Source organism: Mauremys mutica, unplaced genomic scaffold (genome assembly GCF_020497125.1).
Source record: "Mauremys mutica isolate MM-2020 ecotype Southern unplaced genomic scaffold, ASM2049712v1 000553F_np12_obj, whole genome shotgun sequence".
Classification (NCBI taxonomy): domain Eukaryota; kingdom Metazoa; phylum Chordata; order Testudines; family Geoemydidae; genus Mauremys; species Mauremys mutica.
Genome location: NW_025423002.1, coordinates 191,372 through 214,777, shown reverse-complemented (window position 1 = coordinate 214,777; position 23,406 = coordinate 191,372). Strand labels below are relative to the sequence as shown.

General features: G+C 71.6%; 1 protein-coding gene across 5 annotated transcripts in view; it reads right to left on the bottom strand.

Moving 5' to 3' along the window:
• Positions 1-1,022: 1,022 nt before the first annotated feature.
• PLXNB3 (plexin B3) overlaps positions 1,023-23,406 on the bottom strand; it is a 43,196-nt gene continuing 20,812 nt past the window's right edge. For 2 of the 5 annotated variants that reach the window (XM_045000613.1, XM_045000614.1), the window contains exons 15-35: positions 23,058-23,163; positions 22,461-22,591; positions 22,197-22,373; positions 21,363-21,555; positions 21,024-21,263; positions 20,728-20,889; positions 20,339-20,487; positions 19,545-19,645; positions 17,347-17,564; positions 16,336-16,514; positions 14,845-14,911; positions 14,172-14,487; positions 13,371-13,474; positions 12,702-12,789; positions 12,248-12,414; positions 7,576-7,736; positions 5,909-6,056; positions 5,474-5,538; positions 2,854-2,929; positions 1,740-1,814; positions 1,023-1,659 (exon numbers count right to left, since the gene is read on the bottom strand). In XM_045000613.1, coding sequence (XP_044856548.1) covers positions 1,555-1,659; positions 1,740-1,814; positions 2,854-2,929; positions 5,474-5,538; positions 5,909-6,056; positions 7,576-7,736; positions 12,248-12,414; positions 12,702-12,789; positions 13,371-13,474; positions 14,172-14,487; positions 14,845-14,911; positions 16,336-16,514; positions 17,347-17,564; positions 19,545-19,645; positions 20,339-20,487; positions 20,728-20,889; positions 21,024-21,263; positions 21,363-21,555; positions 22,197-22,373; positions 22,461-22,591; positions 23,058-23,163 — 3,028 coding nt within the window. In that variant the 3' untranslated portion in view covers positions 1,023-1,554. Of the gene's footprint in view, positions 1,660-1,739; positions 1,815-2,853; positions 2,930-5,473; positions 5,539-5,908; positions 6,057-7,575; positions 7,737-12,247; positions 12,415-12,701; positions 12,790-13,370; positions 13,475-14,104; positions 14,488-14,844; positions 14,912-16,335; positions 16,515-17,346; positions 17,565-19,544; positions 19,646-20,338; positions 20,488-20,727; positions 20,890-21,023; positions 21,264-21,362; positions 21,556-22,196; positions 22,374-22,460; positions 22,592-23,057; positions 23,164-23,406 lie in introns of those variants that run through there. The other 3 variants (XM_045000615.1, XR_006575549.1, XR_006575550.1) reach the window with 3 other exon arrangements.

Here is a 23,406-nt window from a genome sequence, read left to right as displayed (position 1 = left end):
CCCTTGACCCCCACTGTCCCCCTCACCCTTCTTGCTGCTCATTTCGCTGGGAGCCGGCGCCTGTGCACCCCGCGGGGGAGGGGAACAGCTGCTGCCCCACGTGGGGGAATCCCGGGAGGAGAGGGGGAGGGGCAGTGGGGGAGGGGAGGGGGTTCCAGGCACAGCCAAGCCAGTGAGCCCCCCACCCTGTCCCAGCCCAGCCCCCATCTCCTGGCTGGGGGGGGGAATGGGACGGTACCGGTCCGCAGCCTCTTAGAAACCGGGCCGCGAACCGACCCAGTGGAGCTTCCGCAGGCGCGACTGCGGAGGGGCCGGCAAACGAAACCGGTCCCTGGACCTAAAAAGGTTGGGGACCCCTGCTCTAGGGGGCGCTGGCTCCAATCCAGCCCCATGGCAGGGACTGGCCGGCTCGGGGGGGGCACGGGGCCTGTCCCCCGCGTGGGGGGGGGGGTGTTGGCAGCTCGGGGGGGGGGGCCCGGGGCCTGTCCCCCGTGTGGGGGGGGGGTTTTGGCCGGCTCGGGGGGGGGCACGGGGCCTGTCCCCCGCGTGGGGGGGGTGTTGGCCGGCTCGGTGGGGGGGCACGGGGCCTGTCCCCCGCGTGGGGGGGTGTTGGCCGGCTCGGGGGGGGGAGGCACGGGGCCTGTCCCCCGCGTGGGGGGGCGTTGGCCGGCTCGGGGGGGGCCCGGGGCCTGTCCCTGGCATGGGGGGGGTGTTGGCTGGCTTGGGGGGGGGGCACGGGGCCTGTCCCCCGCGTGGGGGGGGGTGTTGGCCGGCTCGGGGGGGGGCACGGGGCCTGTCCCCCGCGTGGGGGGGGTGTTGGCCGGCTCGGGGGGGGGGTCTTGGCCGGCTCGGGGGGGGCACGGGGCCTGTCCCCCACGTGGGGGGGCATTGGCCGGCTCGGGGGGGGCACGGGGCCTGTCCCCCGCGTGGGGGGGGGTGTTGGCCGGCTCGGGGGGGGGCACGGGGCCTGTCCCTGGCATGGGGGGGGTGTTGGCCGGCTCGGGGGGGGCACGGGGCCTGTCCCCCGCGTGGGGGGGGTGTTGGCCGGCTCGGTGGTTCAATTCACCCCCCAATTAAAGGGCCGGAGACCCAATTTCTGAAAAGTGTTTTTATTGCTGAAAATAACTTACATCCAAGGGCCGAGCTCCGGGCCTGCAGGGGGGGGGGGAATCGGGGTTCTCGGGGGTCGTTAGCACCGCTCTGTACAAAGCAGGGGTGGCTACAGACACCCCAGATTAGTGCACTACTTGCCTGGGGGACCCCAGGCCTGAAGGAAGGGGGCTCCTGCACCCCAGAATCTCGGGGGGGGTCGGGGGCAGCTCCCAGCCCCCCCCCAGCAGGGCTGAAGGCAGCTAGGGCAGAGGTACAGCTCCACCGACAGGAGCTGGGGGGACCCCGAACCCCCTTTGCAGCTTTGCCTAAGGCACTGGGGGGATCCCTGAGATCTGGGGAGGCTGGGGGAGCCGCTGGGCCGAGGTGGGGCGGGAGCTGGGGGAGCCGCTGGGCCGAGGTGGGGCGGGAGCTGGGGGATCCGGGGCGCAGGCGTGGGGCCAGTCACAGGGCGGTGACTTGGTTTTCCACCAGGGCCGCGATCTGCTGCAGCCGACAGGCCAGCTGCATCTTCTGCCCCACAGGGTCCTCCTCTAGGGCGCTGATGATCTGCAACACACAGCGGGGGGGGTCACCGCTGCCCCACGGCGCCCCCCACGGTGCCCCCTGCCCCACGGCCCGCCCCCTACCTGGTCGTAGTACTTCTTGATGTAGCCGTACAGCCCCTGCAGCGCTGCTGAGCAGTCCAGGGCCGAGGAGTATTTCTGCAGTGGGGAGAGACGGGACTGGTGGGGGCTGTGGGTCGGCAGCGAGGCCCTGGGGGGGGCTGTGGTTCGGGAGGGGGCGCTGGGGGGTGCTCTGGGTTGGGGGGGTGCGGGGGGGGCTGTGGGTTGGGAGGGGGGCGCCATGGGGGGCTGTGGGTCGGGAGGGGGGTGCCGGGAGGGGGCTGAGGGTCAGAAGGGGGGCACCGGGGGGGGCTGCGGGTCAGGAGGGGGCACCGGGGGGGCTGTGGGTAGGGAGGGGGGTGCCGGGAGGGGGCTGTGGGTCAGGAGGGGGGCACTGGGGGGGGGCTGTGGGTCGGGAGGGGGCACCGGGGGGGGGCGGTGGGTCGGGAGGGGGACACCGGGGGGGCTGTGGGTCGGGAGGGGGCACCGAGGGGGGGCTGTGGGTCGGGAGGGGGGCACCGGGGGGGCTGTGGGTCAGGAGGGGGGCACCGGGGGGGGCTGCGGGTCAGGAGGGGGGCACCGGGGGGGTCTGTGGCTCGGGAGGGGGCACCAGGGGGGCTGTGGGTCGGGAGGGGGCGCCGGGAGGGGGCTGCGGGTCAGGAGGGGGGCACTGGGGGGGCTGTTGGTCGGGAGGGGGCACCGGGGGGGGCTGTGGGTCCGGAGGGGGACACCGGGGGGGCTGCGGGTCAGGAGGGGGGCACCAGGGGGGGCTGTGGGTCAGGAGGGGGCACCGGGGGGGGCTGTGGGTCGGGAGGGGGCACCGGGGGGGCTGCGGGTCAGGAGGGGGGCACCGGGGGGGGCTGCGGGTCAGGAGGGGGGCACCAGGGGGGGCTGCGGGTCAGGAGGGGGGCACCGGGGGGGTCTGTGGGTCGGGAGGGGGCACCAGGGGGGCTGTGGGTCGGGAGGGGGCGCCGGGAGGGGGCTGCGGGTCAGGAGGGGAGCACCGGGGGGGGGGCTGTGGGTTGGGAGGGGGTACCGGGGGGGGGCTGTGGGTCAGGAGGGGGCACCGGGGGGGCTGTGGGTCAGGAGGGGGCGCTGGGGGGGCTGTGGGTCAGGAGGGGGGCGCCTGGGGCCCTACCCTGGACAGCTCGGTGAGGGCCGAGTTCAGCTCCTGGTAGGTGGCCGGGGGGGCCTGGCGAATCTCCGCGTAGTACCTGGGGGGAGAGAGGCCGGTGAGCTGTGGGGGGAGGAAGGGTCAGGGGGGCCGGACGGCAGGGGCTGCGGGTCGGGAGTGAGGGGCACCGGCAGAGCTGGGTGGGGCAGGGGCTGGGGGTCGGGAGTGAGGGGCACCGGCAGAGCTGGGGGGGGGGCAGGGGCTGCGGGTCGGGAGTGAGGGGCACCGGCAGAGCTGGGGGGGGGGCCGGGGCTGCGGGTCGGGAGTGAGGGGCACCGGCAGAGCTGGGGGGCTCCCAGTCGGGAGTGAGGGGCACCAGCAGTGCTGGGGGGGGCCGGGGCTGGGGGTCGGGAGTGAGGGGCACCGGCAGAGCTGGGGGCTGCGGGTCGGGAGTGAGGGGCACCGGCAGAGCTGGGGGGGGCAGGGGCTGGGGGTCGGGAGTGAGTGAGGGGCACCGGCAGAGCTGGGCGGGGCAGGGGCTGGGGGTCGGGAGTGAGTGAGGGGCACCGGCAGAGCTGGGGGGCTGCGAGTCGGGAGTGAGGGGCACCAGCAGAGCTGGGGGGGGCAGGGGCTGGGGGTCGGGAGTGAGTGAGGGGCACCGGCAGAGCTGGGCGGGGCAGGGGCTGGGGGTCGGGAGTGAGGGGCACCGGCAGAGCTGGGGGGCTGCGAGTCGGGAGTGAGGGGCACCGGCAGAGCTGGGGGGGGGGGGGGCAGGGGCTGTGGGTCGGGAGTGAGGGGCACCGGCAGAGCTGGGGGGGGGGGGCAGGGGCTTTGGGTGGGGAGTGAGGGGCACCGGCAGAGCTGGGGGGCTGCGAGTCGGGAGTGAGGGGCACCGGCAGAGCTGGGGGCTGCGAGTCGGGAGTGAGGGGCACCAGCAGGGCTGGGGGGGACGTTACTGAGAGAATCTGGGCCCATCTAGAACATGGGTGTAACCTAGTTCCTGTAGTGGCACCAAATGGCACGTGCAGGGGGGGAGCTGCGGGGTCTAGGCCAGCTTGTGGGGTGCTGGGTAGGATTGTGCTGTCCGGGTGCAGGTGTCATTTTGTAGTGGAAGTTGTGAATATCGGCTCTGTCCTGTCCGTGCTTCACACTCGTGCTGTGCCTCGGGGTGACACCCCAGACGAGTTGGGGTCAGCTCGGCCCGGCCGGCTTGGGGGCCCGTTACGGCCCATCAGCTACAACTGACCCACGGCGAGGAGGCGGATCCGCCTTGTGACTCGGCCAAGTGCCGGGCCTGGCCCATGTGACCCCAGGCTCCATGTTGCTGTAATTTTCCACAGGAAGGACCAAGAGGTTCTTACACCTGGAAACGCCGAGAAAAGGCCGAGGCCTCGTCTCCACCTGGTCCTCAATCCTGCCCCGAGGCTCGGGGGACTTTGCTCCGAACTGAAGCTCTGAACAAAGGGCTGAACGACCCGGCCCAGCGGGGGATGTTCCAGGGACGGGATTTGAACCTGCAGGGGCCATCGCGGCTACAAGCCTGAGCCAAGGACGTTGCCATCACTGGCTGGAATTGATCCCATGTCACCAGTTCTAGCTCCCGGCTGGATCTTTTCCCTTTCGATTTTAGCTTCTAGAGGGTTGGCACCAGCGGGATTTGGGGGGAAGATCCGATGTGTCTATTGACCTGGGTCTGGGGCTTGATTCTTTGGGATCGAGAGAACCTTGGTCCTTTACTGGGGTGTTGGGTTTCCTAACCAGCCTCCCCTGCCGAGTGGCGCAGGTGGGGACACGGGGAGACTGGAGTGTCGGAGGGAATCGCGGGGGGGACTTGTGGCTCCAGGCGGGGGCGGCTGCCGCGGGGGGGCTCTGCCGGTCGCTGGCAGGGCGGCAGACGAGCCTGGGGAGGGTCCGCTGGTCCCACAGCTTCGGTGGAGCAGAGCCCCCCCCCCGCCGTGCCGCGGCGAAATGGCCAGAGCCGCCCCTGCTTGTGGTTCCCAATGGGGGGAGACCAGAGTCCTCGGGGCTGGCGGGTTTGGTGCCGGGGGGGGGGGGAAAGCTGCCCTGTGTTCAGCGATTGGGGAGCCGGGGGGGGGGTTACACAGGGGAGGGGAAGGAAGCTCCGGGGGGGGGGTGACACCTTCTGCCGGGAGGCTGAACACAGGGAGGGGGGGCGGGGGGGGCGAGCGGCTGGGGGAGGGTTTTGGTTTCAGTCGTGGGCTGGGGGGTGCAGCCAGGGAACCCCAAGCTGGGGTCTAAGCTCCCTGCCCCCCCCGAAGGACTCGATTGAGGGGTCCTGGCTGCCCCCCCGCTCTGCTGTAGTAACCCCCCCCGTGTGACTGGCTGGCTGGGCCCGGGGGCCCGGGGGGGTGCGGGGCCCTGACTCCCCCACACTCCGTGACATGGGGGCTGGGGGGGCAGGGGCTGCGGGTCGGGAGTGAGGGGCGCCAGCAGGGCTGGGGGCTGCGGGTCGGGAGTGAGGGGCGCCGGGGGGGGGGGGCCCTGACTCCGCGACAATTGGTGCTGAATTGGCCCCTCCGTTGGGTCCCGCCAGCCCCGCAGCGTCACAGGGCCACCGGCACCCCAAGAGCAGGGCTGCGCCGGGAGCGAACCCAGGCGTCCTGGCCCCCCAGCCCCCACTCACTTCTCCACCAGCTCCTTGTAGCGCGGGATCTCGCGGGCGTAGAGCAGCTTGTTCACGGGCGAGTCCTGGGGGCAGAGGGGCCGTGAGACGGGGGGCAGGGACCCACGGGGGGCAGAGGGGCCGTGAGACGGGGGGCAGGGACCCACGGGGGGCAGAGGGGCCGTGAGACGGGGGGCAGGGACCCACAGGGGGCAGAGGGGGGGCAGGGGACTATCCCAGACACCAGGGTCTCTGCGGGGGAAGGGCAGAGGCTGTCCCGGACGCCGGGATCCCTGGGGGGAGGGGAGGGGGCTGTCCCGGACGCCAGGGTCCCTGGGGGAAGGGCAGAGGCTGTCCCGGATGCCAGGGTCCCTGGGGGGAGGGGCGGGGGCTGACCCGGACGCCGGGCTCCCTGGGGGTAGGGGCGGGGGCTGTCCCGGACGCCGGAGTCCTCACCCGCCCCACGCTGTGCTGGCCGGGGGTGCAGGCGTCGATCAGGGTCTGGCCGATGACGCTCAGGGCGGCGTCCACGTTGTCCGGCACCCGCACGTCGAACAGCAGCTGGGGGTTCCGCACGACCCCCACCCAGAACCGCAGCAGCAGGCTGGGAGCGGGGTGAGACGTGGGGTGCCGGCCCCCAGTCCCCCGGCTCCCAGCCCCCCGACGCCCCGCTGCCCCCGGCCCCCACGATTTCCCAGCCCCCCAACGCCCTGCTCCCCCCTGCTCCCCCGCCCCCACGAGTCCCCCGCCCCCCAACGCCCTGCTCCCCCCAGCCCCCCGGCTCCCAGCCCCCCGACGCCCCGCTGTCCCCGGCCCCCACGATTCCCCAGCCCCCCAACGCCCTGCTCCCCCCAGCCCCCCGGCTCCCAGCCCCCCGACGCCCCGCTGCCCCCGGCCCCCACGATTTCCCAGCCCCCCAACGCCCTGCTCCCCCCAGCCCCCCGGCTCCCAGCCCCCCGACGCCCCGCTGCCCCCGGCCCCCACGATTTCCCAGCCCCCCAACGCCCTGCTCCCCCCAGCCCCCCAGCTCCCCAGCCCCCCGACGCCCCGCTGCCCCCGGCCCCCACGATTCCCCAGCCCCCCAACGCCCTGCTCCCCCCAGCCCCTCGGCTCCCAGCCCCCCGACGCCCTGCTGTCCCCGGCCCCCACGATTCCCCAGCCCCCCAACGCCCTGCTCCCCCCAGCCCCCCGACGCCCCGCTCCCCCCAGCTCCCCAGCCCCCCGACGCCCCGCTGTCCCCGGCCCCCACGATTCCCCAGCCCCCCATCGCCCCGCTCCCCCCAGCCCGCGTGCTCCCCAGCCGTGGGCCCGCTGGCCCCGGCCCCCACGATTCCCCAGCCCCCCAACGCCCTGCTCCCCCAGCCCCCCAGCTCCCCAGCCCCCCGACGCCCCGCTGCCCCCGGCCCCCACGATTCCCCAGCCCCCCCTCGCCCCGCTCCCCCCCGCCCCCCGGCTCCCAGCCCCCCGACGCCCCGCTGCCCCCGGCCCCCACGATTCCCCAGCCCCCCAACGCCCCGCTCCCCCCAGCCCCCCGGCTCCCAGCCCCCCGACGCCCCGCTGCCCCCGGCCCCCACGATTCCCCAGCCCCCCAGCTCCCCAGCCCCCCGACGCCCCGCTGCCCCCGGCCCCCACGATTCCCCAGCCCCCCGGCTCCCAGCCCCCCGACGCCCCGCTGTCCCCGGCCCCCACGATTCCCCAGCCCCCCAACGCCCCGCTCCCCCCAGCCCCCCGGCTCCCCGCCCCCTGACACCCCGCTGTCCCCGGCCCCCACGATTCCCCAGCCCCCCAACGCCCCGCTCCCCCCAGCCCCCCGGCTCCCAGCCCCCTGACACCCCGCTGCCCCCGGCCCCCACGATTCCCCAGCCCCCCAACGCCCCGCTCCCCCCAGCCCCCCGGCTCCCAGCCCCCCGACGCCCCGCTGCCCCCGGCCCCCACGATTCCCCAGCCCCCCCACGCCCCGCACCCCCAGCCCCCCGGCTCCCAGCCCCCCGACGCCCCGCTGCCCCCGGCCCCCACGATTCCCCAGCCCCCACCGCCCTGCTCCCCCCGGTTCCCCGGCCCCCCCAGTGCCGTCCCCAGCTCCGCCCCCATGGCCAGGGCCTCGCCCCATTGCAGCCCCCCACCTGTTGGTCTTCCAGATGTGCAGGGTCTCGGGCTCGCTGACCCCGTGCCGGGCGGCCAGCTCGTCCAGCAGGTCGAAGAGGAACTTGACAGCCACGGGGACGGGGCGGCCCACGCTCAGCACGGCCTGGAGCGCGTCCTCCACGAACTTCTGCAGCGTCCCCTGTGGGCGGGGGGGTCAGTGGGGGGCGCGGGGGGCACGGGGGGCTCCCCTTGACGGGGAGCAGGCGGGTGAGGGGGATCTCGGGGATGGCCAGGGCGGGGGGGTCTGAGGGGGGCTCCCCTTGACGGGGAGCAGGCGGGTGAGGTAGAACTCGGGGATGGCCAGGGCGGGGGGGTCTGAGGGGGGCTCCCCTTGACGGACAGCAGGCGGGTGAGGGCGATCTCGGGGATGGCCAGGGCGGGGGGTCTGAGGGGGGCTCCCCTTGACGGGGAGCAGGCGGGTGAGGGGGATCTCGGGGATGGCCAGGGCGGGGGGGTCTGAGGGGGGCTCCCCTTGACGGACAGCAGGCGGGTGAGGTAGATCTCGGGGATGGCCAGGGCGGGGGGGACTGAGGGGGGCTCCCCTTGACGGACAGCAGGCGGGTGAGGTAGATCACGGGGATGGCCAGGGCGGGGGGTCTGAGGGGGGTCTCACCTTGACGGACAGCAGGCGGGTGAGGGGATCTCGGGGATGGCCAGGGCGGGGGGGTCTGAGGGGGGTCTCACCTTGACGGACAGCAGGCGGGTGAGGGGATCTCGGGGATGGTCAGGGCGGGGGGGTCTGAGGGGGGCTCCCCTTGACGGACAGCAGGCGGGTGAGGGGATCTCGGGGATGGCCAGGGCGGGGGGGTCTGAGGGGGGCTCCCCTTGACGGACAGCAGGCGGGGGAGGGGATCTCGGGGATGGCCAGGGCGGGGGGTCTGAGGGGGGGTCTCACCTTGACGGACAGCAGGCGGGTGAGGGGATCTCGGGGATGGCCAGGGCGGGGGGGTCTGAGGGGGGCTCCCCTTGACGGAGAGCAGGCGGGTGAGGTAGATCTCAGGGATGGCCAGGGCGGGGAGGTCTGAGGGGGGCTCCCCTTGATGGACAGCAGGCGGGTGAGGTAGATCTCGGGGATGGCCAGGGCGGGGGGGTCTGAGGGGGGCTCCCCTTGACGGACAGCAGGCCCTCGGGGATGGCCAGGGCGGGGGGGTCTGAGGGGGGTCTCACCTTGACGGACAGCAGGCGGGTGAGGTAGATCTCGGGGATGGCCAGGGCGGGGGGGTCTGAGGGGGGCTCCCCCTGACGGACAGCAGGCGGGTGAGGTAGATCTCGGGGATGGCCAGGGCGGGGGGGGTCTGAGGGGGGCTCCCCCTGACGGACAGCAGGCGGGTGAGGGGGATCTCGGGGATGGCCAGGGCAGGGAGGTCTGAGGGGGTCTCACCTTGACGGACAGCAGGCGGGTGAGGTAGATCTCGGGGATGGCCAGGGAGGGGGGGACTGAGTGTGGTCTCACCTTGACGGACAGCAGGCGGGTGAGGTAGATCTCGGGGATGGCCAGGGCGGGGGGGTCTGAGGGGGGTCTCCCCTTGACGGACAGCAGGCGGGTGAGGTAGATCTCGGGGATGGCCAGGGCGGGGGGGTCTGAGGGGGGTCTCACCTTGACGGACAGCAGGCGGGTGAGGGGATCTCGGGGATGGCCAGGGCGGGGGGGTCTGAGGGGGGTCTCACCTTGACGGACAGCAGGCGGGTGAGGTAGATCACGGGGAGGGCCAGGGCGGGGGGGGTCTCACCTTGACGGACAGCAGGCGGGTGAGGGGATCTCGGGGATGGCCAGGGCGGGGGGGTCTGAGGGGGGTCTCACCTTGACGGACAGCAGGCGGGTGAGGTAGATCTCGGGGATGGCCAGGGCGGGGGGGTCTGAGGGGGGCTCCCCTAGACGGACAGCAGGCCCTCGGGGATGGCCAGGGCGGGGGGGTCTGAGGGGGGTCTCACCTTGACGGACAGCAGGCGGGTGAGGTAGATCTCGGGGATGGCCAGGGCGGGGAGGGGCTGAGGGGGGCTCCCCTTGACGGACAGCAGGCGGGTGAGGTAGATCTCGGGGATGGCCAGGGCGGGGGGGTCTGAGGGGGGTCTCACCTTGACGGACAGCAGGCGGGTGAGGTAGATCTCGGGGATGGCCAGGGCGGGGGGGTCTGAGGGGGGCTCCCCTTGACGGAGAGCAGGCGGGTGAGGGGATCTCGGGGATGGCCAGGGCGGGGGGGTCTGAGGGGGGTCTCACCTTGACGGACAGCAGGCGGGTGAGGTAGATATCGGGGATGACCAGGGCGGGGGGTGCTGTGGGGGGACTCACCTTGACGGACAGCAGGCGGGTGAGGTAGATCTCGGGGATGGCCAGGGCGGGGGGGTCTGAGGGGGGCTCCCCTTGACGGACAGCAGGCGGGTGAGGTAGATCTCGGGGATGGCCAGGGCGGGGGGGTCTGAGGGGGGTCTCACCTTGACGGACAGCAGGCGGGTGAGGTAGATCTCGGGGATGGCCAGGGTGGGGGGGTCTGAGGGGGGCTCCCCTTGACGGACAGCAGGCGGGTGAGGGGGATCTCGGGGATGGCCAGGGCGGGGGGGTCTGAGGGGGGTCTCACCTTGACGGACAGCAGGCGGGTGAGGGGGATCTCGGGGATGGCCAGGGCGGGGGGGTCTGAGGGGGGTCTCACCTTGACGGACAGCAGGCGGGTGAGGGGGATCTCGGGGATGGCCAGGGCGGGGGGGTCTGAGGGGGGGCACCCCTTGACGGACAGCAGGCGGGTGAGGGGGATCTCGGGGATGGCCAGGGCGGGGGGGTCTGAGGGGGTCTCCCCTTGACGGACAGCAGGCGGGTGAGGGAGATCTCGGGGATGGCCAGGGCGGGGGGGTCGGGGGGGGGCTCCCCTTGACGGAGAGCAGGCGGGTGAGGTAGATCTCGGGGATGGCCAGGGCGGGGGGGGGCTTAGGGGGGCTCCCCTTGACGGACAGCAGGCGGGTGAGGTAGATCTCGGGGATGGCCAGGGCGTGGGGGGCTGAGGGGGGCTACCCATGACGGACAGCAGGCGGGTGAGGTAGATCTCGGGGATGGCCAGGGCGGGGGGGTCTGAGGGGGGTCTCACCTTGACGGACAGCAGGCGGGTGAGGTAGATCTCGGGGATGGCCAGGGCGGGGGGGTCTGAGGGGGGTCTCACCTTGACGGACAGCAGGCGGGTGAGGTAGATCTCGGGGATGGCCAGGGCGGGGGGTCTGAGGGGGGTCTCACCTTGACGGACAGCAGGCGGGTGAGGGGGATCTCGGGGATGGCCAGGGCGGGGAGGTCTGAGGGGGGCTCCCCTTGACGGAGAGCAGGCGGGTGAGGTAGATCTCGGGGATGGCCAGGGCGGGGGGGGGCTGAGGGGGGCTCCCCTTGACGGACAGCAGGCGGGTGAGGTAGATCTCGGGGATGGCCAGGGCGGGGGGGGCTGAGGGGGGCAACCCTTGACGGACAGCAGGCGGGTGAGGTAGATCTCGGGGATGGCCAGGGCGGGGGGGTCTGAGGGGGGTCTCACCTTGACGGACAGCAGGCGGGTGAGGTAGATCTCGGGGATGGCCAGGGCGGGGGGGTCTGAGGGGGGTCTCACCTTGACGGACAGCAGGCGGGTGAGGTAGATCTCGGGGATGGCCAGGGCGGGGGGGTCTGAGGGGGGTCTCACCTTGACGGACAGCAGGCGGGTGAGGTAGATCTCGGGGATGGCCAGGGCGGGGGGGTCTGAGGGGGGTCTCACCTTGACGGACAGCAGGCGGGTGAGGTAGATCTCGGGGATGGCCAGGGCGGGGGGGTCTGAGGGGGGTCTCACCTTGACGGACAGCAGGCGGGTGAGGTAGATCTCGGGGATGGCCAGGGCGGGGGGGTTTGAGGGGGGCTCCCCTTGACGGACAGCAGGCGGGTGAGGGGATCTCGGGGATGGCCAGGGCGGGGGGGTCTGAGGGGGGCTCCCCTTGACGGACAGCAGGCGGGTGAGGTAGATCTCGGGGATGGCCAGGGCGGGGAGGTCTGAGGGGGGCTCCCCTTGACGGACAGCAGGCGGGTGAGGGGATCTCCGGGATCGCCAGGGCTGGGGGGTCTGAGGCGGGCACCCCATGACGGACAGCAGGCGGGTGAAGTAGATCTCGGGGATGGCCAGGGCGGGGGGGCCTGCGGGGGGTCTCACCTTGACGGACAGCAGGCGGGTGAGGTAGATCTCGGGGATGGCCAGGGCGGGGGGGTCTGAGGGGGGCTCCCCTTGACGGACAGCAGGCGGGTGAGGTAGATCTCGGGGATGGCCAGGGCGGGGGGGTCTGAGGGGGGTCTCACCTTGACGGACAGCAGGCGGGTGAGGTAGATCTCGGGGATGGCCAGGGCGGGGGGGTCTGAGGGGGGTCTCACCTTGACGGACAGCAGGCGGGTGAGGTAGATCTCGGGGATGGCCAGGGCGGGGGGGTCTGAGGGGGGTCTCACCTTGACGGACAGCAGGCGGGTGAGGTAGATCTCGGGGATGGCCAGGGCGGGGGGGTCTGAGGGGGGTCTCACCTTGACGGACAGCAGGCGGGTGAGGTAGATCTCGGGGATGGCCAGGGCGGGGGGGTCTGAGGGGGTCTCACCTTGACGGACAGCAGGCGGGTGAGGTAGATCTCGGGGATGGCCAGGGTGGGGGGGTCTGAGGGGGGTCTCACCTTGACGGACAGCAGGCGGGTGAGGTAGATCTCGGGGATGGCCGTGGGTCGCTCCCGCAGGCTGCTGCGACGCTGTTGCTGCTTTGGGGCCTCTGGCTCCTCCGTGGGCTTCACCAGGTGCCAGAGCCGCAGCCCCCCCTCCTCGCCGTCCTCCAGCATTGGGGTGTCTGCGGGGATGGGGTTAGTCTCCCCTTGGGTCTGTCCAAGGGCCCCCAGATCCCGCCCCCCATTCCCCTGCTTGGTTCAGTCCAAAGCCCCCCAGATCCAACCCCCTGGCTTCCCTCCTTGATTCAGTCCAAGGTCCCACCGCCCATATTCCTCCCCCACTTGGTTCTATCTGAAATTCCCTCCACCACCCCCATAGCCCCCTTGGTTCAGTCCAGGGTCATGGCCAGGACTCCAGGTGTGGGCCAGCTGGCCTGCGCCATCTCCACAGCCGGGGGGGGGCACTCACTCTCCCCGGGGAGGAAGCTCTGGTTGGGGCTCTGGGGGACGTCGTTCTGGAGCCGTGGGATCAGCCCGACCGTTGCCCCGTCCGGAACCTGGGGGAGAAAAGAGCTGGGGGATGGAACCCAGGCGTCCGGGACCCCAGACCCCACTCTCCACCCAGAGCCAGGGAGGGAACCCAGGCGTCCGGGACCCCAGACCCCACTCTCCACCCAGAGCTGGGGAGGGAACCCAGGGGTCCGGGACCCCAGACCCCACTCTCCACCCAGAGCCGGGGAGGGAACCCAGGGGTCCGGGACCCAAGACCCCACTCTCCACCCAGAGCCGGGGAGGGAACCCAGGCGTCCGGGACCCCAGACCCCACTCTCCACCCAGAGCCGGGGAGGGAACCCAGGCGTCCGGGACCCCAGACCCCACTCTCCACCCGGAGCCGGGGAGGGAAGCCAGGGGTCCGGGACCCAAGACCCCACTCTCCACCCAGAGCTGGGGAGGGAACCCAGGCGTCCGGGACCCGAGACCCCACTCTCCACCCAGAGCTGGGGAGGGAACCCAGGGGTCCGGGACCCCAGACCCCACTCTCCACCCAGAGCTGGGGAGGGAACCCAGGGGTCCGGGACCCCAGACCCCACTCTCCACCCAGAGCTGGGGAGGGAACCCAGGCGTCCGGGACCCTCACCTTGTAGTGCTGCAGGGTGTTGAGTCTCTTCCACCCATTGTGGGTGACGGACGTCAGGTCCTGGTCAGACAGGGTCAGGTGACCGGCCACGCCCGAGCGCCACTCTGGGGGGCGACAGGGACATGGTGTGAGAGGGGCCCCTCTGCCCCCCCCATGCGCACACTGCCCCTACCGCAGCCCATACACAGGGCGTGGGGCACTGGGAGAGGCCCTGCCCCACAGACCTGCCCCCCCCCATTCCCAGCGCGTGGGCCGGGGGGCGCTGGGAGAGGCCCTGCCCCACAGACCTGCCCCCCCCATTCCCAGCGCGTGGGCTGGGGGCGCTGGGAGAGGCCCTGCCCCACAGACCTGCCCCCCCCCATTCCCAGCGCGTGGGCCGGGGGGCGCTGGGAGAGGCCCTACCCCACAGACCTGCCCCCCCCATTCCCAGCGCGTGGGCCGGGGGGCGCTGGGAGAGGCCCTGCCCCACAGACCTGCCCCCCCCATTCCCAGCGCGTGGGCCGGGGGGCCCGGGGGGAGGCCCTGCCCCACAGACCTGCCCCCCCCATTCCCAGCGCGTGGGCCGGGGGGCGCTGGGAGAGGCCCTGCCCCACAGACCTGCCCCCCCCATTCCCAGCGCGTGGGCCGGGGGGCGCTGGGAGAGGCCCTGCCCCATAGACCTGCCCCCCCATTCCCAGCGCGTGGGCCGGGGGGCGCTGGGAGAGGCCCTGCCCCACAGACCTGCCCCCCCTCACCCAGGTCCAGCGCGTGGGCCGGGGGGCACTGGGAGAGGCCCTGCCCCACAGACCTGCCCCCCCTCACCCAGGTCCAGCGCGTGGGCCGGGGGGCGCTGGGAGAAGGGCACCCCCCTGTAGACCTGGTCCAGGATCTTCTCCTTGACCTGGCTGATGGTGTCGGTGTCGAGGACGCGGGCGGGCACCCGCTGCCCCCCGGCGCCCCCCGGCGCCCCCCGCAGCAGCACGCTCAGCGTCAGGGGCCGGACGGGCACGTCCTCCCACAGCAGGCGCCCGTCGCTCAGCGTCCGCTTGGCCTGGCCCGTCACCGCATCCACCGGCCCCTTGTCCACCTGCCACTTGATGGCCCGGAACAGCAGGTACAGGGGTTCGCCCGCCACCTCCTGGGGAGACACAGAGGGTGGGACCCAGGCGTCCGGGGCCACAGCCTCCCCCCACTCTGGCTCCCCAGACCACTCTCTCCCCAGAGAACCCAGGAGTCCTGGCCTCCAGGCCCCCCTGCTCTCACCCCCCAGACCTCACCCCTCCCAGAGAACCCAGGAGTCCTGGCTCCCCACCCCCCGTCACTCTAACCCCCCCGACCCATCTCCCCTCTCAGAGAACCCAGGAGCCCTGGCCCCCAACCCCCCTGCTCTCACCCCCCAGCCCCCTCTCCCCTCTCAGAGAACCCAGGCGTCCTGGCTCCCCGCCCCCCTGCTCTCATCCCCGCCGGGACAGGACCCCGGCGTCCGGGCACTCACCCGCAGGTAGGAGTACATGCAGATGGACATCCAGTTAGTCAGCAGCTTTTCCACCATGGTCTCCGTCCTGTGGGGTGCAGGGATTCAGTGGGGTTCGCTGTGAGACGCCCCCAGACCCTGCTCACCCCACTGGCACCTTCCTGCCCCCCATCTCTCCATTCCCCTCCCCTAGTGCAGCCCATCTACCTCCCGCCCAATCCTCCCCTGTACCCCCGGGGGGCAGGTTCCAATGGCAACGAACCAGCCCCCGCCCCCCCGTGCCAGGCTGCCAGGAGAAGGGGCCGGGCTGGACCTGGCGCCCCCCAGGGGTTTGCCGGGTGCCCCCCGTGGTGTCAGCAGCTCTCCGGGCTGGTGCTGGTCACACCATGGCTGGTTCTCCCATCAGAGGGGAATAGCCGCATTCCCAGGCCGGGCGATCGGGGGGCTCTGCCCGCGGGGCCGGGCGATCGGGGGGCTCTGCCCCTAGGGGCCGGGCGATCGGGGGGCTCTGCCCGCGGGGCCGGGCGATCGGGGGGCTCTGCCCGCGGGGCCGGGCGATCGGGGGGCTCTGCCCCTGGGGGCCGGGCGATGGGGGGGCTCTGCCCGCGGGGCCGGGCGATCGGGGGGCTCTGCCCCTGGGGGCCGGGCGATCGGGGGGCTCTGCCCGCGGGGCCGGGCGATCGGGGGGCTCTGCCCCTGGGGGCCGGGCGATCGGGGGGCTCTGCCCGCGGGGCCGGGCGATCGGGGGGCTCTGCCCCTGGGGGCCGGGCGATCGGGTGCCCTTGCCGCCGGGGCCGGGCGATCGGGGGGCTCTGCCCGCGGGGCCGGGCGATCGGGGGGCTCTGCCCCTAGGGGCCGGGCGATCGGGGGGCTCTGCCCGCGGGGCCGGGCGATCGGGGGGCTCTGCCCGTGGGGCCGGGCGATCGGGGGGCTCTGCCCCTGGGGGCCGGGCGATCGGGGGGCTCTGCCCGGGGGGCCGGGCGATCGGGGGGCTCTGCCCCTGGGGGCCGGGTGATTGGGGGGCTCTGCCCCTGGGGGCCGGGCGATCGGGGGGCTCTGCCCGCGGGGCCGGGCGATCGGGGGGCTCTGCCCCTGGGGGCCGGGGGATAGGGGGGCTCTGCCCCTGGGGGCCGGGCGATCGGGGGGCTCTGCCCGCCGGGCCGGGCGATCGGGGGGCTCTGCCCCTGGGGGCCGGGCGATCGGGGGGCTCTGCCCCTGGGGGCCGGGCGATCGGGGGGCTCTGCCCGCCGGGCCGGGCGATCGGGGGGTTCTGCCCCTGGGGGCCGGGCGATCGGGGGGCTCTGCCCGCGGGGCCGGGCGATCGGGGGGCTCTGCCCGCGGGGCCGGGCGATCGGGGGGCTCTGCCCCGGGGGCCGGGCGATCGGGGGGCTCTGCCCCGGGGGCCGGGCGATCGGGGGGCTCTGGTATTTTCCCCACTAGCCAGGGGCACTCCCTCTGCCCCCTTGGCGGAGCAGGCCGGGGGGCCCCCCGGAGGGGCGAGGGGGGGCTGACCTGCGCAGCATGAGCTTGGGGTTGCGTGCCACGTGGCGCTGCGCCAGCTCGCCCAGCAGGCTCTGCATGACGTCGGTCAGGTACTCCAGCCGCCCGTGCAGCGCCAGCGCCAGCAGCGAGGCCGCCTGGCACCGGTCCTGCCGCGAGAACGACGCCTGCCCCTCCAGCGTGTGGATCAGCTGTGGGGCCGGGAGGGGGGTCAGCGTGGGGGGGTGTCCCCCCCATGCCCGGGGCTGCGCCCGGTCCCCCAAGCGCCCTGTCGCTCCCTCCCTGGGCAGCGTTGTGCCGTCCCCCCACCCACCGGGTCCCCTATAGCCCCCTGCCTGTCCCCCATAACTCCCTGTACCCCATGGCCCTGCCCCGTATGCCAATAACCCCGTCCCCCATAACTCCGTCCCCCATAACCCCCTGCCCGTCCCCCGTACTCCCTGTACCCCCATAACACCCTGCCCATCCCCCATAATCCCTGTACTCTCATAGCCCTGCCCCCTGTACTCCATAGCCCCATGCCCCCATACTCCCTGTACCCCATAGCCCTGCCCATCCCCCATAATCCCTGTACTCTCATAGCCCTGCCCCTGTATGCTAATAACCCCCTGCCCTTGTACCCCATAGGCCCTGAACCCCCATAGCCCACTTCACCCATACTCCCCGTACCCCCATAGCCCCTGAACCCCCATAGCCCTGCCCCCGGTACCCCATAGCCCCCTTCCCCCATACCCCCATAATCCCTGTACCCCCAACGCCAATATCCCTCTGCCATTGTACTACCTGTACCCCCCAGCCCCCTGGACCTCCATAGTCCTGCTCCATGTACCCCATAGACTCTGTACCCAGGACCCCCATGTACCCCATACACCAACACCCCTGAAACCCAATCATCCCCACCCCATGTGCCCCCATAACCCCCGGCCCCGCTCTCACCACGATGGGGAGGCCTTGCAGTTGAGCAGGCTGGAGAGCTCCCCACCCAGTGCCCCCCGACTCTCTGCCCCCCGGCCCCGCTCTCACCGTCAGCAGGAAGGCCTTGCTGTTGAGCAGGCTGGAGAGCTGGGCCAGGCCCTGCTCCACGGTGGCCCTGCGCCCCTCGGGCAGCTCGGCCCCCCGCCACGCCGGCGCCCCCCCCTGGCCGGGGAAGAAAACGCGCTGGGCGTAGGTGCCGTAGTCCAGGAAGGGGATCCCTGAGCCCTCCAGCTCCCCGCTCAAGTCCGTCATCTCCGTCATCAGGTCTGTGGGGCGGCAAGGAGGGGTCACCTCCTGCCCCCCACTGACCGCTCCCCCAGACACCTTCTCCCCGGCCCCCCGGGGACGACTTCCCCCCCCAGATACCTTCCCCCCCGGCCCCCCGGGGACGACTTCCCCTCCCAGACACCTTCCTCCCCGGCCCCCCACGTCCCCCGGGGACTTCCCCTCCCAGACACCTTCCCCCCCCAGCCCCCCACGTCCCCCGGGGACGACTTCCCCTCCCAGATACCTTCCCCCCGGCCCCCCCGGGACGACTTCCCCTCCCAGACACCTTCCTCCCCGGCCCCCCACGTCCCCCGGGGACTTCCCGTCCCAGATACCTTCCCCCCCGGCCCCCCGGGGACGACTTCCCCTCCCAGACACCTTCCCCCCCGGCCCCCCACGTCCCCCGGGGACGACTTCCCCCCGGCCCCCCCGGCGACGACTTCCCCTCCCAGGTAGCCTTCCACCCAGGCCCTGCCAAAACTTCCCTCAGAGACTATTTCCACTTGCCGATATCCCTCTACTCCTTCCAACTCCCCCCATCAACTTCCTCCTGGGACTCTTCCCCCCAGTATCCCTCAACTCTTGTCAACCGTCTGACAACTTCCCTCAGGGACTCTTCTCCCCGATATCCCTCCACCCCACCAACTTCCCCCTGCACTCTCACCCCCCTCCCGATATCCCTCCACTCCCGCCAACTGCCTTCAACTTCCCTCAGGGACTATTTCCCCTCCCACATATCCCTCCGCTCCCGCCAACCCCCTTCAACTTCCCTCAGGGACTCTTCCCCCTGATATCCCTCCGCTCCCGCCAACCCCCTTCAACTTCCCTCAGGGACTCTTCCCCCTGATATCCCTCCACCCCACCAACACCCCACCCTCAACTTCCCCCCACACTCTCACCCCCCTCCCGATATCCCTCCACTCCCGCCAACTGCCTTCAACTTCCCTCAGGGACTCTTCCCCCTGATATCCCTCCGCTCCCGCCAACCCCCTTCAACTTCCCTCAGGGACTCTTCTCCCCGATATCCCTCCACTCCCGCCAACCCCCTTCAACTTCCCGCAGGGACTCTTCCCCCTGATATCCCTCCACTCCCGCCAACCCCCTTCAACTTCCCTCAGGGACTCTTCCCCCTGATATCCCTCCGCTCCCGCCAACCCCTTTCAACTTCCCTCAGGGACTCTTCCCCCTGATATCCCTCCACTCCCGCCAACCCCCTTCAACTTCCCTCAGGGACTCTTCCCCCTGATATCCCTCCGCTCCCGCCAACCCCCTTCAACTTCCCTCAGGGACTCTTCCCCCCGATATCCCTCCGCTCCCGCCAACCCCCTTCAACTTCCCTCAGGGACTCTTCTCCCCGATATCCCTCCACTCCCGCCAAACCCCTTCAACTTCCCTCAGGGACTCTTCTCCCCGATATCCCTCCACTCCCGCCAACCCCTTTCAACTTCCCTCAGGGACTCTTCCCCCTGATATCCCTCCGCTCCCGCCAACCCCCTTCAACTTCCCTCAGGGACTCTTCCCCCTGATATCCCTCCGCTCCCGCCAACCCCCTTCAACTTCCCTCAGGGACTCTTCCCCCTGATATCCCTCCACTCCCGCCAACCCCCTTCAACTTCCCTCAGGGACTCTTCCCCCTGATATCCCTCCGCTCCTGCCAACCCCTTTCAACTTCCCCCTGGGACTCTTCCCCCCAATATCCCTCCACTTCCCCATTGACCCCCCACCTCCTGTCAACTTCCCTCAGGGACTATTTCTCCTCCCAGATATTCCTGCACCACCTCCTGTCCCCCTGCCCAGGGACTATTCCCCCCACATCTCCCTCTACCCCGTTTGTTCCCCTCAAGATACCCCTCCCCAGATATCCCTTCACCGCCTCCAGCCCCAATATCCTTCAACTCCTCAGGGACTATTTCTCCCTCATGGCTATTCTGCCGCCTCCCCCCCATATCCCTCCGCCAGTCCCCTCATGCCCCCCGTACCGGTGAACTCCTTGCGGCACTGGTCCCCCACGCTGACCTCCAGGTTCTCCAGCTGCACCAGAACCTTCTTATAATCCCGCAGGGCCTGCTTGCTCTTCCGCCTGCGGGGGGGCTCCGTTAGCCGGCAGCAAGAGCAGTAGGTTGTTATCCTCTTACGCTGGGGGGGGAGGGGGCAGGCGGAGGGATATCTAGGAGGAGCTGGCGGAGGGATATCTGTGGTATAGGGATACGGGGAGGGGGTACCTCACCCAGTGGGGGGGGCAGGGTGGAAGGAACCCCCCCAGTTGCTGAATGCTCCTCCCCCAGCAGCACTAGTAGGTTATTATCTTCTAGTGGGTGAGATGGGGGACACAACAGTTTGCCCATGGTGGGGGGAAGGCAGGGTGGAAAGAACCCCCCAAAAAGCTGATTTTTCTTGCCCCCTCCCCATTCCCCAGCAGCAGCAATAGACTGTTACCCCATTCCCACTACCCAGAAGCAGTAGGCTGTTTTCCCCCCATCACCCAGCAGCAGCAGTAGGCTGTTACCCCGCACCCCCCGGCAGCGGCAGTAGGCTGTTATCCACCCGCCCCCCGGCAGCGGCAGTAGGCTGTTATCCACCCGCCCCCCGGCAGCGGCAGTAGGCTGTTATCCACCCGCCCCCCCCCCCCGGCAGCGGCAGTAGGCTGTTATCCACCCGCCCCCCGGCAGCAGGCTGTTATCCACCCGCCCCCCCCCGGCAGCGGCAGTTGGGTGTTATCCACCCGCCCCCCCCCCCCCCGGCAGCGGCAGTAGGCTGTTATCCACCCGCACACCTGTACATGAGGATGAGGAGCAGCACAATGAAGGCCAGCAGCGCCGCCCCCACCCCCAGCCCAACCTGCGCCTCGGGGGGGAAGCGGGGGGTCGGCTCCGTGTCATAGCGAACCCGGCCCAGCTCCAGACGCAGGTTCCCCATCTGCACCTGGGGCGGGGGGGGGGACACACACGGGGGTGTCAGGGAGCAGAGAGAGACCCTCCCCCACACCACCCATCTCCACCTGGGGGGAAAGGACCAGGGCCCCACTTTCCCCCCAGCTCCTGCCCCCTCCCCCACACTTCCCTTGCAGCCCCTCCCCCACCTGAGAAATGGGCCCAGGCCCCCCAATCTCCCCTCCCCCACCCGAGAAAGGGGCCCAGCCCCCCAGATCTGACCCACACTCACGATGAACTCGGGCAGGCCAGCGGAGACGTTGAGGGGCCGGGGGGGACGCAGGGGGGGCTCGCAGTACAGGTGGGTGCGGGTCAGAGTCTTGACGGTGCAGAGCCCTTCCCCCACCCGCACCAGCACCTCCTCCTTGGAGATCCCCAGGGTCAGCCCGTCCCCCTGCCGGGACAGACAGACAGACACACAGCTGGGGGGGGTCCCCTCCCCTGGCCCCACCCCTCCTTCCCTGCAACCCCCTCCCCTGCAGCCTCCCCCCTTCCCCCAACCCCCAGCTAACTCCCCTCCCCCCTCACCTCCACGTGCAGCACGTTCCCTGGCTTGAGGCTGTAGGGGGCGCCGGGGGCCCCGCGGCCCAGCCAGCGCAGCTGGGGGTCGGGGGCGTAGGCGAAGGGGCGCCCCCCGCTGGCCACGGCGAAGCTGAGCCGCACCCCGTCCAGCACGAAGAGCAGGTCCCGCAGGGGCGCGCCGGGGGGCACAGCCGGCGTAGGGCAGAGCATTAGCGCCGAGGAGTTGGGGCAGCAGGGCTCCCAGCACTGCGGGGACGCAGGGGGGTCAGAGCCAGCGGCCCCCTCTCAGGCCTCAACTCCCTGGCCCCCCTATACCCCAGCCCCCGCTCCTGCTCCCCGGCTCACCTCCAGCAGGTCCCCCACCATGGAGCAGGGGCGTGGGGGGGTCAGCAGGGCCCAGGGGGGCCCCCAGCACCGCCTCTTCTTCCTCCGGCTCCCCCTGCTGCCATCCGGCCCCCCCGGCACCAGCACAGCCTTGATGAGCGGCTGCTGCACCACGTCCAGGTGGGTGCCCTCCACGCGGATGAACCGCCCGCCCCTGCGAACCCAGGAGTCCGGGTGAGTCTCGGGGAAAGGGCTGGAATCTACTTTTCAGCTGAGGGCACTGCTGGGGGAAGCTCGCAGCTCTGGGGGTGACCCTGCCTGGGGACACTGCTAGGAGGAAGCTCACAGCGCTGGGGGTGACCCTGCCTGGGGACACTGCTAGGAGGAAGCTCACGGCGCTGGGGGTGACCTTGGTTGGGGGCACTGCTGGGGGGAAGCCCACAGCGCTGGGGATGACCCTGGCTGGGGACACTGCTGGGGGGAAGCTCACAGCGCTGGGGGTGACCCCGCCTGGGGACACTGCTAGGAGGAAGCTCACAGTGCTGGGGGTGACCTTGGTTGGGGGCACTGCTGGGGGGAAGCTCACAGCGCTGGGGGTGACCTTGGTTGGGGGCACTGCTGGGGGGAAGCTCACAGCGCTGGGGATGACCCTGGTTGGGGACACTGCTGGGGGGAGGCTCACAGCGCTGGGGATGACCCTGGTTGGGGACACTGCTGGGGGGAAGCTCACAGCGCTGGGGATGACCCTGGTTGGGGACACTGCTGGGGGAAGCTCGCAGCGCTGGCGGTGACCCCGCTTGGGGGCAGTACTGGGGGAAGCTCGCAGCCCCCCCCCCCCCCCCCCGTATCGCTTACCCCCGGAAGCTGGTGGCTGGCTCCGCCCCGGTGATGTTGGGGTTTGCGGTGTAGGTGAAGGTGCCCCCCTGCAGGCGGCGCTCTGTCTGGCCGTACAGCACCCGCACGGACGCCTCTCGCGGCTCTGGGCTGGGGCTGGTCATGCACACAATGGCCGTGGGCTCCACGGGGGCCACTCTGGGCGGGGGGATAGAGGGGGTTTAGCCATGGGGGGCAGAACTATTGGGGAGTGGGGGGTGAGCCAGGAGGGTGGGGGGGACTCACATGGTACAGGGAAGATCTCCCACGAAGGCTGCGATCTGGTCGCCCGTCAGCAGCTCCTCCCCTAGGAGGGTCAGTCGGGTGCCCCCTGCCATGGGGCCCATCCTGGGGTGCAGCTCCTGCAGGGTGGGGTCCTGGCGGGGGGAGGAACCCATTACAGGAGAAAGGGCACTCCTGGGGGGAAGCTCACAGCGCTGGGACAGACCCCACTGGGGCACTGCTGGGGGAAGCTCGCAGCGCTGGGACAGACCCAACTGGGGCACTGCTGGGGGGAAGCTCACAGTGCTGGGACAGACCCCACTGGGGCACTGCTGGGGGGAAGCTCACAGCGCTGGGACAGACCCCACTGGGGCACTGCTGGGGGAAGCTCGCAGCGCTGGGACAGACCCCACTGGGGCACTGCTGGGGGGAAGCTCACAGCGCTGGGACAGACCCCACTGGGGCACTGCTGGGGGGAAGCTCACAGTGCTGGGATAAGCCTGGTTGGGGACACTGCTCAGGGAAGTTCCCAGCAGCAGAGAGAGGGCTCCTGCCCCCCCCCCCGGTGTGCCCACCCCCCACATCATGACTCCAGCACCCCCAGTTCCAGCCCGTGCTGACCTGATAGGTGAAGTGGTCGGCAGAGATGCCGGGGGGCCGGTTCCCCACGGTGACCTCAACGGGGCCAGAGACGCCCCTCTGCCCTAGAGAGACCTGGCACACGATCCTGTGGGGGGGAGAAGGGGCACTGCTGTGGGGAAGCTCGCAGCACTGGGGAATGCTGTTGGGGGGAACCCTGATACCCCATACCCTGATGTGACACCCTGCGCCCCACGTTCCCCACTTTTACATGATGACAACACGTGTTGTGTAGTGTTTGCCTTGTGAGGTATCATTTGCAAACTCATAATCTGCTGAACATCATTGTCCCGTTAGGCTGCGATGACATCACCATGTGTCCAGTTAGGAG